At 44.2% G+C, this 13,997-nt stretch overlaps 3 protein-coding genes across 3 annotated transcripts; 1 reads left to right on the top strand and 2 right to left on the bottom strand.

The window, feature by feature from the left end:
- Positions 1-2,669: 2,669 nt before the first annotated feature.
- LOC131892066 (dnaJ homolog subfamily C member 11-like) lies at positions 2,670-6,698 on the top strand. Its single transcript, XM_059241803.1, has 10 exons — positions 2,670-3,148; positions 3,237-3,369; positions 3,634-3,848; positions 3,918-4,088; positions 4,163-4,290; positions 4,396-4,568; positions 4,633-4,801; positions 4,864-5,003; positions 6,005-6,135; positions 6,237-6,698. Exons 1-10 carry the CDS (start codon positions 2,893-2,895, stop codon positions 6,608-6,610), a joined length of 1,890 nt encoding a protein of 629 aa, XP_059097786.1. The 5' UTR covers positions 2,670-2,892; the 3' UTR covers positions 6,611-6,698.
- A 510-nt stretch (positions 6,699-7,208) lies between these two features.
- LOC131892105 (uncharacterized) lies at positions 7,209-10,185 on the bottom strand. Its single transcript, XM_059241857.1, has 3 exons — positions 9,813-10,185; positions 9,417-9,725; positions 7,209-8,515 (listed from the first exon to the last, which is right to left on the bottom strand). Exons 1-3 carry the CDS (start codon positions 10,174-10,176, stop codon positions 7,620-7,622), a joined length of 1,569 nt encoding a protein of 522 aa, XP_059097840.1. The 5' UTR covers positions 10,177-10,185; the 3' UTR covers positions 7,209-7,619.
- LOC131892059 (cytoplasmic dynein 1 intermediate chain 2-like) lies at positions 10,179-13,666 on the bottom strand. The gene is made up of 2 exons (XM_059241793.1): positions 12,890-13,666; positions 10,179-11,935 (listed from the first exon to the last, which is right to left on the bottom strand). Exons 1-2 carry the CDS (start codon positions 13,473-13,475, stop codon positions 10,389-10,391), a joined length of 2,133 nt encoding a protein of 710 aa, XP_059097776.1. The 5' UTR covers positions 13,476-13,666; the 3' UTR covers positions 10,179-10,388.
- Between the last annotated feature and the right edge of the window lie 331 nt (positions 13,667-13,997).

Here is a 13,997-nt window from a genome sequence, read left to right on the forward strand (position 1 = left end):
GCGCCTGTCAGAGGTCACTTTTCATGCTTGTATTTTTCTACTAGAGAGACCTAGCCCGAATCAGAACATTAAAAATATGTGCTCAAACAAGTGAAAGCATAGGTTAGCTTAACTATTCCTTGATCACACTGAATATAATTGAATGCCAAATTTGTTCAAAATGAGACCAAACTGTTTCATTCTAAACAAGCCACTTTTCGAGAAACTGGCCCTTTGAATGGTAGATGGTGATAGCTTAAGAAATTGATGAAATCAACTTGAAAACACCAAAGATTATGTGTGGTTATTATTCTGGGTAGAGTTGTCCACTGGGTCAAGTTGTCCTCCGGGTTGAGCTTTCCTGTGGATCAAGTTTCCCCTGGGTTGAGCTGTCCCCTGGGTTGAGTTGTCCCCTGGGTTGAGTTGTCTGTTGGGTTGAGTTGGCCATTGGGTTGAGTTGTCCTGGGCCAAGTTGCAAGTCATCGGGTGGAATACAATGATGCCACCTAAGCAGTGCATTTAAAAAGAGAAAGGTTCCCAAGAACCAGGGTACTATTGCTCTCCTTTTTTCCCATAGCTATAGGCTCGCTTCCCCTGAGGAGTCTTACATCTAATAATGGACACTAAAGCAGGAAATGCCACTACTTTGATCACCATACCTTTCCCACTAAATTAGGCCTATACTTTTGGCACTGAAATTTTTGAATGTCAATTATTGGCAGAACTATTGAACACACTGAACAAAATATGTGACTAATGTCATTCTATTAACCATTGGTGGTCTATGCTTCAAACTAGGCATGTAAATATAATTAAAAATGACTTCAAACACAATTAAAATACAACAAATGAAAAATGCTAATTAGGTTTTCTTGATAAAGCAAGAGTTTGCTGTAAACACAATCAGTCAATATTTTTTGGCTAGTAGTTATATTTGAAGAAGATTGTTTTAGGAACATGACCAAATTTCAAGTAATTTGGGGAGCTTGTTATGAAACTATGGTTCTCACCCTGGGAATTGCCCACAATCCAAAATTAGATATATTGTAGCACTGAGCTACATATTGTTCTTTAAAGTTATTTGAATGCTTCATAACCATTAAATGATATATCTTCAGAGATATGACACCTCTTTTATTTGACTATTTTGGATGTTTGGATGCTTTTGCAAAAAAAAATAAATGCATTTTTGGAGTCCAAAACTCACCTTGAAATCTAGTGTACTGTACTTTGGTTTGACTCAGTGGCACTTTGCACACTAGAAATTCAGACTCTACAACAGGACAACTCATCCATTTTTTACTAATGACATATGTTTTTGTCAAATTTGTGATTTAAGAAAAAGTTGTCAATTGTCCATCCCAGATATTCTTATTTGTTAACATTTATGTACATGTACTTTTATTGCCTATTCCATACATTTCTTTTTCATTTTGTCAGGGTAAGTTCCTCCTCAGTTAATCGAATGACTATGGTTGATTTTCTATCTTTGCATGCTTTTGAGCCTGTTTTGCAGAATATTTCACGGATTTGACAAACAATTTAATTGTTTCTGATTAATTTGATGTTCATGGGTATTTCATTCATTCTTTTCACTTTAAAAAAGTAATTCAGAAATATTTAGCATATACAATGTATAATAATATGTATATTCAGTACAGAGTTGTATATCAAAGAGATCCTATTTGAAAAAAAAGCACATGAATGTACCATGTTGTAGGGCTAATCGTGTTTTATTGATACTAGAGTTATTGTCTTAATTCAGAGCAATGGTCCAAAATGGCGGGCAAAAGAAACCAGCGTCATTTCCTCTCTTTAGAGTCCTTGATTTAACGAAGGAAAATAAAATTTTTGAAAAATCTTTATTGCAAGATTGTTTCTCATTGGATCAGAATATTTTCTAGAACTTCTAATATCTGTTTTGGTCTTGTTCCATTCTGGGTTTCAGGTGCGCTGTTTGAGGCATGATGGTCTATGAAAGGGCGGGAAGGGGGGCCTAGGATTTAACCTATGAATAGTTTGGTTGCCCATTAACGGACTGTGCTTCAACCATCTCCCTGGCCAATACCTTTTAGAGACATATTTGCTGTAGGTCTAATGCTGAAGCAAGTGAAAACAAGTACCAGCTCGGACATTGGGCCAAGATGGCTTTTGAATAGGATAAGCTCACGGAGGTTGCTGTTTGCCCCCTTGCTCCCCAGCGCCCCCTTTTGACCTACGTAGGGATGTGTTGAGGGCTTGGCTGTGGCATTAGTTGATTGCAATAGTGTTGTAATTAGCACTTCTGTTATACAAAGAAACCAAGATGGTGCTAGAAACCATTGAAAATATGAAATCTTAAGCTCTTTTTTAAACAAAACTTCTACTATGGAAAGAAAAAATGTTGTCATTTTCACTTTTTGATACATCACTACGTATCCGAAAGATGGCGCTGAGGCACAAAGGGGTACCAAAAAATGAGGCTGCGATCATATCCTATTGACCACTTCCTCTACAATCAGTCCCTTGAACTGTAGATGGAAATAGTTAAAAATAAAAACTCAAGTTGAAGTGTTCTATCACCTAGCTCTTCGATCCCTAAAATCGCTCGTCATATTCCTCAACCATTGAAGTGTTCTCAAGGGGTAGGGAAGTGGGCGCTTTTACTTAGCCCCACGAAGTATCATGGATCGAAATTTCATCTCCAAAGCAAGTTTGTTAAGCTTTAAAGGGATGCAAATCCGGATCCTAAATATGACATCAGCTGCTGGCTTGACTCTCAACGCTCTCAACCTCGAAGCATCGCTTCATCCATCCCGTGAACAGGCGGTCGGTCATATTATTTAGCGTAAACACGAATGGAGTAACGTCAGCCAGAGCTGAGCTTTTGGGGTGCTTGCCTCGCCACGCCTCGCCACGCCTCGCCTGGTCATTATGTCGGACTATCAACGTAATGGGGTAGACAGTGAGGCCGAAGAGGGCGATTCCTCCTCCGCCTTCCACGACCACGACGAGCCCGTGGATAATGAGTACTACAACTTCCTGCACGTGCCTCGGAATGCCTCCAACGAGGAAATCGGGGCTGCTTACAAGCGACTGACACGCCTCTACCACCCCGACAAGCACTTAGACGAGGATAAGAAGAAAAAGGCCGATCTCATGTTCAACAAACTGAATAAAATCTATCACGGTTAGAAGAGGACGAAAATTCAGCGTCAATGCCGAAAACTTCGGAGTTGGAAAAAGAGAAAAATCTCTCGCCTACTTTCATATTTCAGTGTTGAACGATCCCAAGAAGCGGGCTATTTACGATTGTTTAGGACAGAAAGGCCTTGAGGAGCGGGGTTGGGAGCTTATTCAACGCACCAAAACGCCCAGCGAAATCCGAGAGGAATATGAGCGAATCGCTAAGTAAGGCATGCCCTACTTAATCCTAAGCTTTGGTTAAGAGCCAAAGCATTAGGCCTGACTGACACCTCACTCTTTTGATGATGGGTGCAACAACGAATTTTGACGCGTATCAAGCTGATACTATTGAAAAAGAATTTGATTATTTCTTCCACTTGATCGGCATACTGAATTTTAGCTTATCATTGTCATCGTATTTTTGTGAACTCATTATTACTTTGTAAATTGCAAAAAATGACTTGGGGGGCGTATGGGTACTATTTTTAGGGAACGCGCCGAAAGACGTCTTCAGCAGAGGACCAATCCCACTTCCCGCTTGCGCATGACCATCAACGCCACGGATCTCTTTGAACGATATCTCTATGATGAAGAATACGACGACGTGATCGACAGCGGCTTCCCTACTTTAGAGATCAGTGAGATTTCCTTCGCTCAAACCATTGATTGCCCCATTACTAACGCGGACAACGTGGTCATATCGGGTATGAGCCTCTCTCCAACATAGCCTTGATCCCAGGATGGATGTGAATCAAGTTGAATGACAATTTCAGGTAATGTCACCACGGCCAATGGCAATGGCGATGGATCCGTGGGTTGTGCTTGGCGTAGAGCCCTGTCGAATGGAAGCTCAGTGGAAACCAATGTCCAAATTGGTAGTCATTCTCATTTGGGTGGGAAATATAGTCGCAAAATCGCTTCCAGGACCTTTGCCGTATTTTCAGGTGATGATCTAAAGAAGTGAACTACTGATTTGAAAGAAGAGCCAAGTTTAACGAATTGATTGATATCCTTCCAGGCACTTTGCAGCTCACGGGTCGCGGGATTAAACCCGAATTCGAATTGTCATTCGCTCATCAACTCTCCAAAGAGACGTTTGGCTATCTCAGTTATTCTTCCAAATGGCAAATGTTTGAAACCGAAGACGTAAGGCACAATCTACCTTTAACTGCATGTTAATCCAGGGCAGCAAAAGCAAATTGATGTGCCTGGTTAATGTTTCAAATTTCCCTTATATTGGATTGATTATAGGCATTTGTTCTCGAGCAAGACCAACATGGCATGGCCACGACTTTGGTCCGGAATTCGCAAAACTATCGTCTCCAATCATCTCTTCATTTGGGCATTCCCCATACCTATTTGTCTTTGGGCGTGACCAGGAAATTCGAAACCGAAGATCAATGTCGATTGCGCGGACGAATTCAGTAACAGTTCAATGCAGATGTCTTTGAATTAGTGATCACTATATGTATATCACATAATAACTAGGTTGGGAACGTTTGGTGCTATCATGGAGTACGGTGTGGAGAAACGGATTACTTCGCATTGTCACTTGGGAGCTACGATGACCCTGGGGGTTCCCATTGGTATTACATTGAAGATCAAAATGACTCGAGCCCAACAAACCTATCTCTTCCCCGTTCACCTTTCCGATGAGGTTAATTGATTGTCTTAATCGTAGATGCAAAGTCTGGTGCTGATACAGTTGTTTTGTTTTAGATCCTCATGCAACCCCTGTTTTATGGAACCATCACGCCACTTTTGGTGTGGTTCACCTTCAAAAAACTTGTGTTGGATCCATATGAATCGAGAAAGAAGCGTCAAGAAATGGAAGAACAGGCTAGAGCCAACCGTTCAAGGTAACCAAGTTCCAAAATAGTGACCTTTTCTTGGACTTATTACTAGCCCTCGAATAAAAAGTTAGGACCCCAAAAAATACTTTTTTACTTGAGCCAAATTTCCCAATTTTTCACCTTTCTTTTTTAGCCATTTTTCCACTTTCTCGACATTTTCTCTTACTGTTTTTGACGCATTTTAGGACCTTCTTAGCCCTTTTCTTGTCATCAGGGTCGTCATCTGATTCCTTCTTAACTTGTTGTTCCTTGTTTGGGACTTTTTTTCTTTACTTCTCAGCAGCATTATTGGATGAAGGATTAAATCCTCTGCCAGAACCTTTTAGCATTTTTTTTTGTTCGGAATTTCAGTGACTTGATTTACTAACCGTTGCAAATATGCAATTCCCGACAGAAATATTTGATCTACCAACGAATTTAATAAATCAAATTTTCAATTTGAGAAATTCTGTCAAAAATAAGAGCTTGCAGTTGAGCTACATCCATCTGCCGTCTTGGGTTAGATCCGGCCCAAAATGATCTTTTGAACAAAAGCACCCTCAGTAACAAAAACAGTAGGTTGCAGAAGAGTGTTAACTGGTTACTATTACATCTGTATCAATTGAAAACCTGTCCTAATGTCGAACATTGCATGAAAGAACCGTTAATTTCTTGTGAACCCAATAGATAGCCTGATGATTTTTTTCCCGAGGTCTACTTATTATCATATGTTGAAAATGTAGTCCTAAGTAGTATTTATTCATTGTTTTTCGTAAGAACCACTCAAGGGCACAATGAGCATGTCGAGTAATGGCGTGAAGACAAAAACGAGAAAAAGTAGGAACTATAGTCAATAACATTTTATGCAAGCATATTGTAGCTAATTTACCGTATTATACACAAATTTTTTAGCTAATAAGAAGTGTTGTTAACTCTTGAGGTGCAAACAATTCCTTGTTCCTTAATCAAATCTAAATTAATTCTAAAAGGGTGGTTATTTGACATAAACTAAAAATTAATGTTTTTAGGGTGGCGGAATCTCGCCGAGAAGCTGAGGCCTCGGTGTATCTCATGCGGGAGCGTTTCAACCGAATACGAGCGGAAGAGGAGAGCAAAAATGGCTTGGTGGTCATCCTAGCTCTTTACGGAAAGATCTCAGGTACTTGGAAATGCGATCATTCAAATTTACTTTATAATGACTGCTCTTATTTTGTTTCACCAACAAGCCGGTTGCATAATTTAGCTTTTCTTCACTTTTAGATTCCCTTGAAATCCTGGAAGATCTGGAGGACGTGGTAGACGGGGCTCTCCAGGATTACCATGGCATAAGCGAGACGTTGGCCACCAAGCTGATTCGCAGTTACCCGGAGATCATTGACGTCACCATTCCAGTGCAATGTCTGGTCGAGGACAACAGTCGCATCTCGCTGTACGAAGGAAACAAGTACGAGTTGGCCGGCTTCTATGACCCTTGTCCTTTGGACGACGAGAAATCCCTTCTGTTGAGATACCTCTATCAAGGTCGAGTGCATCAAGTTGTGATATCGGATACTGAGCCCGTGAAACTGCCCAAGAATGGACATCGCTTGTCCAACGTGCCTCTGAGTCAGAGTGGACACTCGCTTTCATCGTAGTGTGAAATCCATCTAGTGGCTGTGGTCCAATTGCATTGATATGGATCCATTCATAGGATATGGAATAAATGAAACAGTGACGACGAGAGTGGTTGGCGTTATGCCTTTTGCTTTATATATATATATATATATATCCTATTTATATATTTCCATGGTTCATCAGGTTTACACGAGTGTTGATTTGGTTTGTTGTAGAATAATNGGCTGTGGTCCAATTGCATTGATATGGATCCATTCATAGGATATGGAATAAATGAAACAGTGACGACGAGAGTGGTTGGCGTTATGCCTTTTGCTTGCTTTATATATATATATATATATCCTATTTATATATTTCCAAGGTTCATCAGGTTTACACGAGTGTTGATTTGGTTTGTTGTAGAATAATTATCTTTTCTATCGTACTAATTATCATTGGACAATTGGACATTACAACAAGTCGTCCAGTCAGGAGGAAAGAGAGAGAGGAGACTCCCTCTCAAGTCAAGAGCGGTACATAGGCTCCAGAATCTTTGGACAGGAGAGATCCTACACTGGTTTTGGATATGAGTGTGGAAATAGATTGTTCCGAGTTATGGTAATAAAAGATGCAAAGATCAACATTGTTATAGAAGTGAAATATTCACAATGCAAACGTCCGGAAACATCAGGATTCTGTCCACAGTTCTTTATCCGCTAACACAAATAAATAATCTCTTTGATATCATCATAGGACACAGACACAAGACGTCGACAAGTCGACTTAGGACAGAGGGAGAGGGCATATAGGGAAGAGAAAAAAAATATTAATTTCAATCTGAAGGTTGCGTGAATCACCAACCAATATTTCCCAACCTTAAACGTCTGTCATTCAGAGAGACATAATATGAGAAGTAGTACAAGAGAAAATGAGAACGGAGAATGCTAGCTATGATGTTTTAATGTTATGGGGAGATAGGGAGGGGCTGGGAGGATGGGTAATAATAATAAAAAAATCCTTGTCTTTTCTTTCCTGTTCCATTAGTTCTGTCTAAATAACGCCGTCACGCGCCATTTCGTGGACCATTTGCACGATCCTGCGACGGATCTCGAGACTGGAGGGATTCGTGTCGTCGTTCAGCTCTTGTTCCTGCTTCTGTTGAAGTTCCCGGAGAGCGCAAATGCCTGCCGTTTCCAAGTCCAGTTGGGTGGTGGACATCACATTGGGCATCACCGAGCACGCCGTGGTGAATCCCACAGGTTTGTGGTAGTGAAAATCGCCAATGAAGTCCTCGAACGAGTACTTCATGTCCGGGTAGGCTCGCATCAAGTAAGAGTGATAGATGTCGTAGTATTCCTTGAGCACCTCCTTGAGGTGGGCATCTCGGAACTCGAGGTCCGTGTTTAAGTATGTGAAGTAGACGAGGTCGTAAGCCGGATGGCCGTAGTTAATGAGTTGGTAGTCGATGATGATCAGCTGGTTGGGCTTGGCTTTGGCCTGGTCCTCGGGTGGGTAGGAGAACATGATGTTGTTGGACCAGAAGTCTCCGTGGCACAACGTGAACACATCCGTGGGCGCCTTGTCCATGTACTCGTTCAACATGCGCATGGCCGAGCGGTTGAAGAACGCTTCGCATTTGGCAATGTACTCGCGCTCCTGCTCCTCGCCCTGTTTGTGCAACATCTTGATCACGGTCTTTTTGGCCACGTTCTTGAGCTGCTGGTAGAGCAACTTGGGGATGCGTTTCTGCGTGTTGTAGGTGGCCTTGAACGTGTTGAACGAGATGGGCTCGACCTTGGTGTTGTTCTCGGTTTTGAGGGCTCCGGTTTTGCACTTCTGGATCCAGACCAGCCACTTCCCGTGGAAATGGGCCAACTCCGCGAAGATGAGTCGGATGTGATTCAGGGGGAGTGGCTTGCGCTTGTCATACATTTCGAAACTTTGGGCTGAAAAAGCGAGGATTACTTTTGCTTTTATTTGAGGTTTTGGGGTGCCCGGGCCTTGTCATTGGCCATCACCTTGTCCGATGATGGACCAATGAGGCAAGTGTCATTCCCATATCTGGTTGGTTCTCCGTCTTTGGAGTGATTTTTTTTTTGTTTTTGCTGCGGTTTTTTCACGAGCTTTTCCAACCGCTACACGGAAGGTAATCATCAGTACTATTTAACTGAAAGGTTCTAATTCGTCTATTTATGACCTTTTAATCTTGAAAATTTTAAAAATAGACGTATCATAACCTTTCACTTTAATAGTAGTGGTTTGATTAGAGGAGTGGACATCAGCGGAGCTAAGCCGATTTTACACAACTCTTTGACGGATGCCTACATGGAACCAGACAGGAAGCTTCTTTCATTTGAGCCTAAACTACCCACCTTATAAAATATTTGTAATTGATTTTTTCTAAAACTCGAGACTTTTCATTACATAAACCAGAAACTTTCGATATCTTCATTTCAAGTAAGATTTTATGATTTCTTTTAGAAATAAGATTTTTTTTTAAAGCGATATTACTTTTTTCATTGAAATCGCTTTTTATACCGTATGATAGCACCTCTTGTAACTTTTGGGGAGCTGAAATATTGTCACCACAAAGTGGCCTTCCATCGCCAATTGCCATGTCCAATCCTCCTGTTACAGATATCCTTAATTCATGCAAATTATAAAGATTGACTCTGGTAAATTCACACATAATTTGAAATTTGTTTGAATTTCAATTCTAATCCTACCCATATCATCCATGCATCATTCATGCTGTCCACGAGTAATGATTTATTCGATTTAGATTTCAAAGTGTAACCCTTTTTCATTCTAACACATTTTGATTTCCAAATTTCGAAATCGACTTACACATTTTCTTGACATTCTCCAAAATGAGGACACCCTGTTCGGATCGTCGACATGGTAACCAACAGAACCAGGGACACGACTTGATGCAACACGAGCCCTCGCCCATATCATTGGCATAGTAAGACGAGTAGGCGTGGTAACAGGTGGGCAGAATGCGATCGATTGAGCCTTTGCCGAACACGATATCCAATTGAGGAACAAGATCCAAGTACCAAGACACCTCGTTGAAGAACGGCCGCGAGAGTTTGTGCACTTGTCGAATGAAGGACATCTTGGGCGGGGATTTGATAACGAAATGAAACTCTTCCTCTGCAAGCAAGCGAATAGCATTTTGAATAGCATTCAAAATCAGCGTCATTTTCAGTTCATCCTCCCATTGACCAAACCCCCACAAACCTGTCTTTTCCTGGTTTGCACTGTCTTGAACCACCTTGGGCATCATGTCGCTTCCGCTGGAATCGCCTGAGTTGCTCGTCGTCGTTTTGGTTGTGGCTGCTGCTGCGGGTTTACTAAATGCACTGAATTTGGCCTTGATGCGAAGGGCACAAATCGTGGAGTTGAAGGCATCGTTCAAGCCGGACATGTCCTCGATGGCGCCCATTTCCAGCACTTCCAGGCCATGATCGCACGTGTGCTGGCGCAAGATGTCGCGCACGGCGTCTTCGCTCAGGTCACGTATGCTCTGAATGTCGCTCAGGGACTTGAGATACTCGTACTTGGGAGGAACGGCCACGGACGTGCTCGTGGTCGGGGACGTCATGGTTTCCTGTAAGAAAGAAAGCGTGGGACGTACAAAAAGGTAGCCAGTCAGTCGGTCAGTCAGTCAGTCAGTCAGTCAGCCAACCAACCAACCAACCAATCAGTGGAAGGGGGTGTTGTTAAAGATAGATAGATTAATGATATATATATATGTATGTGTGTGTGTAGGTAAATAATATGCAAAGTTTCTTCATTAACAATCATCATTCATAACTAGCGCATGGGCGATCCAGAGAGCGATGGAAGGGAGGACAAGCTGCCGGGTCCAGAGCCTCCGCCCACATTTAGACTGGTCATCCCACTCATGAGACTGGCACCCGCCGATCCGCCCATGGAGCCCATCTTGAGGTCGAAATCGTCCTCGCTTTGATTGTTCTTGATGTCTTGCAGGGTGTAGGCGAACTTGTTCCACTCATCCGGTTGCGGGATGGCCAATTGGTCGCCCACGTCAAACACCCAAATCTTGCCCGTGTCATCGCCCACGGTCACGTGCAGTCCGGATTGGGTCCAGCTGACGCGATTCAGTGCGGGCGCGCCTTCCACCACGATCGAGGCCGTGGCCACTTCCGTGTCCGTGTTCAGGTTCCACAAGTCCAGTCTTCCGGTGCCATCCACAGCCGCAAAGAGTGAGGGATGTTGCGGCGACCAGGCCACATCGTAGACGTAGTCGCCGTTGTCCTCGAATGAATACAGGGGTCGATTCTCCTTGAGACTCCAGAGCTTGACCGTCCAGTCCATGGAGGAGGTCAGGAACAGATGGCTGTAGTCCACTGTGCCTAGTCCAGGATGGGTATCCAGGCCGGTGACCGGGGCTTGATGGCCATCAAACACGTCGAGAATGCCGGCTCGACTGCCGTGTCGACAAGCGGTGTACACGGCTCCCTCTTCACTGCCCACGATGAAGTTGTTCACATCGCCCGTGGGGAAGGAGAGACTGGTCACGGCCACGGGTTTGCTCTGTTTCTGCTGCAGTTCCAGCGTCTCTTGGGGCATGGAGAGCATGTCCAAGCTCCAGGAGCACATTTTCCCGTCGGTCGAGATGGAGATGAGATTGTGGGCGTTCTGCGTGCCCACCACCCGCATGCAGTACACCGGGTGGGTGTGGGCCGCCGCCGACAAAGGTGAGCGTTGAACGGGCGTGCGTTTCTGCACCCGATTATCCCACAACACGATCTGACCGGAGTAGGTGCCCCCGAGGATCAGGTTGGGGTGGAATGTAGCGAAAGTGGCCGACATGACCTGGGATTGACAGTGGAAGATGTGCTCGGGAGTGGCCTTTTTGAAGCGGGTATTCCACACGAGACACACGCCATCCGGATCTGCGGCGGAATCCGGGTTCTTGTCGTAGCTGGCCACCAAGAGCTCGGGAAAAGTGGTGGACCAATCCATGCTGGTCACCACGCGGTTTTTGGTCCATCGGTCGTCGTAAAAGTGCCGATTCACGGTCACACTCATGCCAGCCTTGTCCTCGAAGCCCTCGGGGTTCTCATAGCCCCCCGTGTAGTCCTTGAACACGTCGATATCTTCGTAGAGGGCGCGCTCCACGATCCGGGAGGTGCGATCGAAGAACTGGTGGAACTCCTCACTCATGACGATCAATTGCTTCTCCTCCTCACTCAGGTCTTTCTTCCGGCGACGCTCCTCTTCCAGCTTCTTTTTCTCCTCCTCTTCTTTGGAAATGGCCGGCTTCACGTCCTTCACTTCCGGCATGCCGGTGGTGATAAATCCGGGAAGCTTTGACAAATACGCCCCGGGAGAGCCTGTAAATGAGAGGACCAATCAGAAAACGTGTCATTGATGCCACTACTGACTGGTGGGTAGGTATTCAACTGCGAATCTGTTTGCATGCAAAACTAACATGATTCTAAGATCTGTTGACTTTTCTAGCTGGAAAATCAACTTTGGAGACTTTCGTCAATTGGCGGGTTTCATGTTTCAAATGCAAACCGATACGAAGAGGCGACCAAATGAAGCGAGATTACGAGGGCAAGTCATTATCTCACGTTGGAGTGAGACATGTATGTGAATTTTGGTTGGTATGACAATAGGTGTTATAGTTTGGGTACAAGCCAACCCCTATCGAACTTAACAGAGGGGAACCCCTTGGAACATAAGCCAAGCTTGGAAATTGTTAACATCGTTTTTCGACATCCGACGAATCAATTAGTGCCTGAACATTTTTAAGCATTATATATTAAGGATTAATAAACCAATTGCATGAGTAACGATATTTGTTTCATGCAAGTCCAACTCATGAAGAGAAAAACACATACGCGTAATGCTCTGAACAGATTGGCGTTATTGCCTCAAAATAAGTACGAGGTGCAATTCCACCTTAAAAAGATATTTTTGCACATCATTAGAGACATAGGAGCATCAAGTTGGAAGCTACACCGTGACATTTGAAGGTTTTGAGACTTCATTCGTATTAATTGATCCAATCCATGACTTCCTAGATTGTCCATGGCATATTCAATCACTTGCTTTTTTGGGGCTTATATTTACAATGAATATAGGGGTACCGTTAATTGGGCTCGTACTCTCCTAAAATGCTAAAACAGCACACATGGCTCTTTTACGAATGGGCATTAGCAATAGTTGGATGAAGCCATTATGTCTTGGCTCTATTTATTGCCTATGTGTCTGTTGATCACACCATCTATCTTCCGGCTTCTTTGTGAACAAAATGTCTCTACCCTTGTTTCATGCCCTACCCGATGATGGCGATCCGGATCCCAGTCCGGGTAACGAATCCTCCTCATACAACTCTTCGGGGTCATCGAAAGCAAACGTGTAATAATCTCGATTGCCTCCCCGGCGCGCTTGTAGCGTATCCGTCCCTGATTCGACCGTCTGCGTTTGCTTGGCATACGTTTCCTGCGTCTTTGGATTAATCGACGTTGAATACACGTTGGTCAGCCCGAGCTTGGGCCGCGCTCTAACGGGCGGGCCCATGCTCAGGCCACCGCTCAGCGCCTCTAGATTGGTGTCACTAGCCAGCGCGCTCCCCAGCTGCTCAGTTGACCGGCTCTTCTCATCAGCCAAAGAGGCGAGCGCAATCTCCGAAGAGACCGCCGACAGTGAGCCTAACACGGCATCCACGCCCGCGATTCCCACCTCAGCCAACTGCTGGTTGATGTCTCGGTGAGCGGTGGAGGATGCGGCTTGGCCGGTCACGGTCTTGAGCGCCGCATTACGGGTCTCAGCCTGCTCACGCTCGCGTTTGCGACGCTCTTTCTCTTCGCGGATTTGTCGGAGCTTCTCCTTCTTGCGCTCTAATTCCGCCTTCCGATCCGACATGCTGCCAAGGAGTCTTTCCAGCCTGAGTGGCTAACCACGGTTCATAGGCGTGTTGAGGGTCGTGGTATGAATCAAGGTGGGGATGGGCGATTTCACGATTTCACATTGCTGCTGGACACAAGTTGGGGAAGAAAGAGGAGAGGACGGGAGAGTTTCGTGCATGCACTCGATCTATCTACCAGCACACTAGCTGTGCGTGCGTGCATGCATGCATGGACCAGGCCAAGAGTCAAGTTCTGGTCACAGTGACCAGAGCAGAAGAGTAGGAAAGAGCCTCCTACACACTAGAAGTTTGGGAAATACACAATTACATACACAGATAAACCCCTCAGTTTTTTCTTGTTTGTTATCGACACTTTGCCATGACAGAAATTTCCAACTTGAAAGCTGAGGAAAGATCTGTTCAAAATGTCATCCATGAGTATTTGATTATGGACGGTAATTTCAGAACTCTCGATTCTCAATGGATTTAACCGAACCTTAGGTAACTTAACCTAACCTTTCGGTTGCAAGGACCTGGGG

The sequence above is a fragment of the Tigriopus californicus genome, chromosome 2 (genome assembly GCF_007210705.1).
Source record: "Tigriopus californicus strain San Diego chromosome 2, Tcal_SD_v2.1, whole genome shotgun sequence".
In the NCBI taxonomy this organism is placed as follows: domain Eukaryota; kingdom Metazoa; phylum Arthropoda; class Copepoda; order Harpacticoida; family Harpacticidae; genus Tigriopus; species Tigriopus californicus.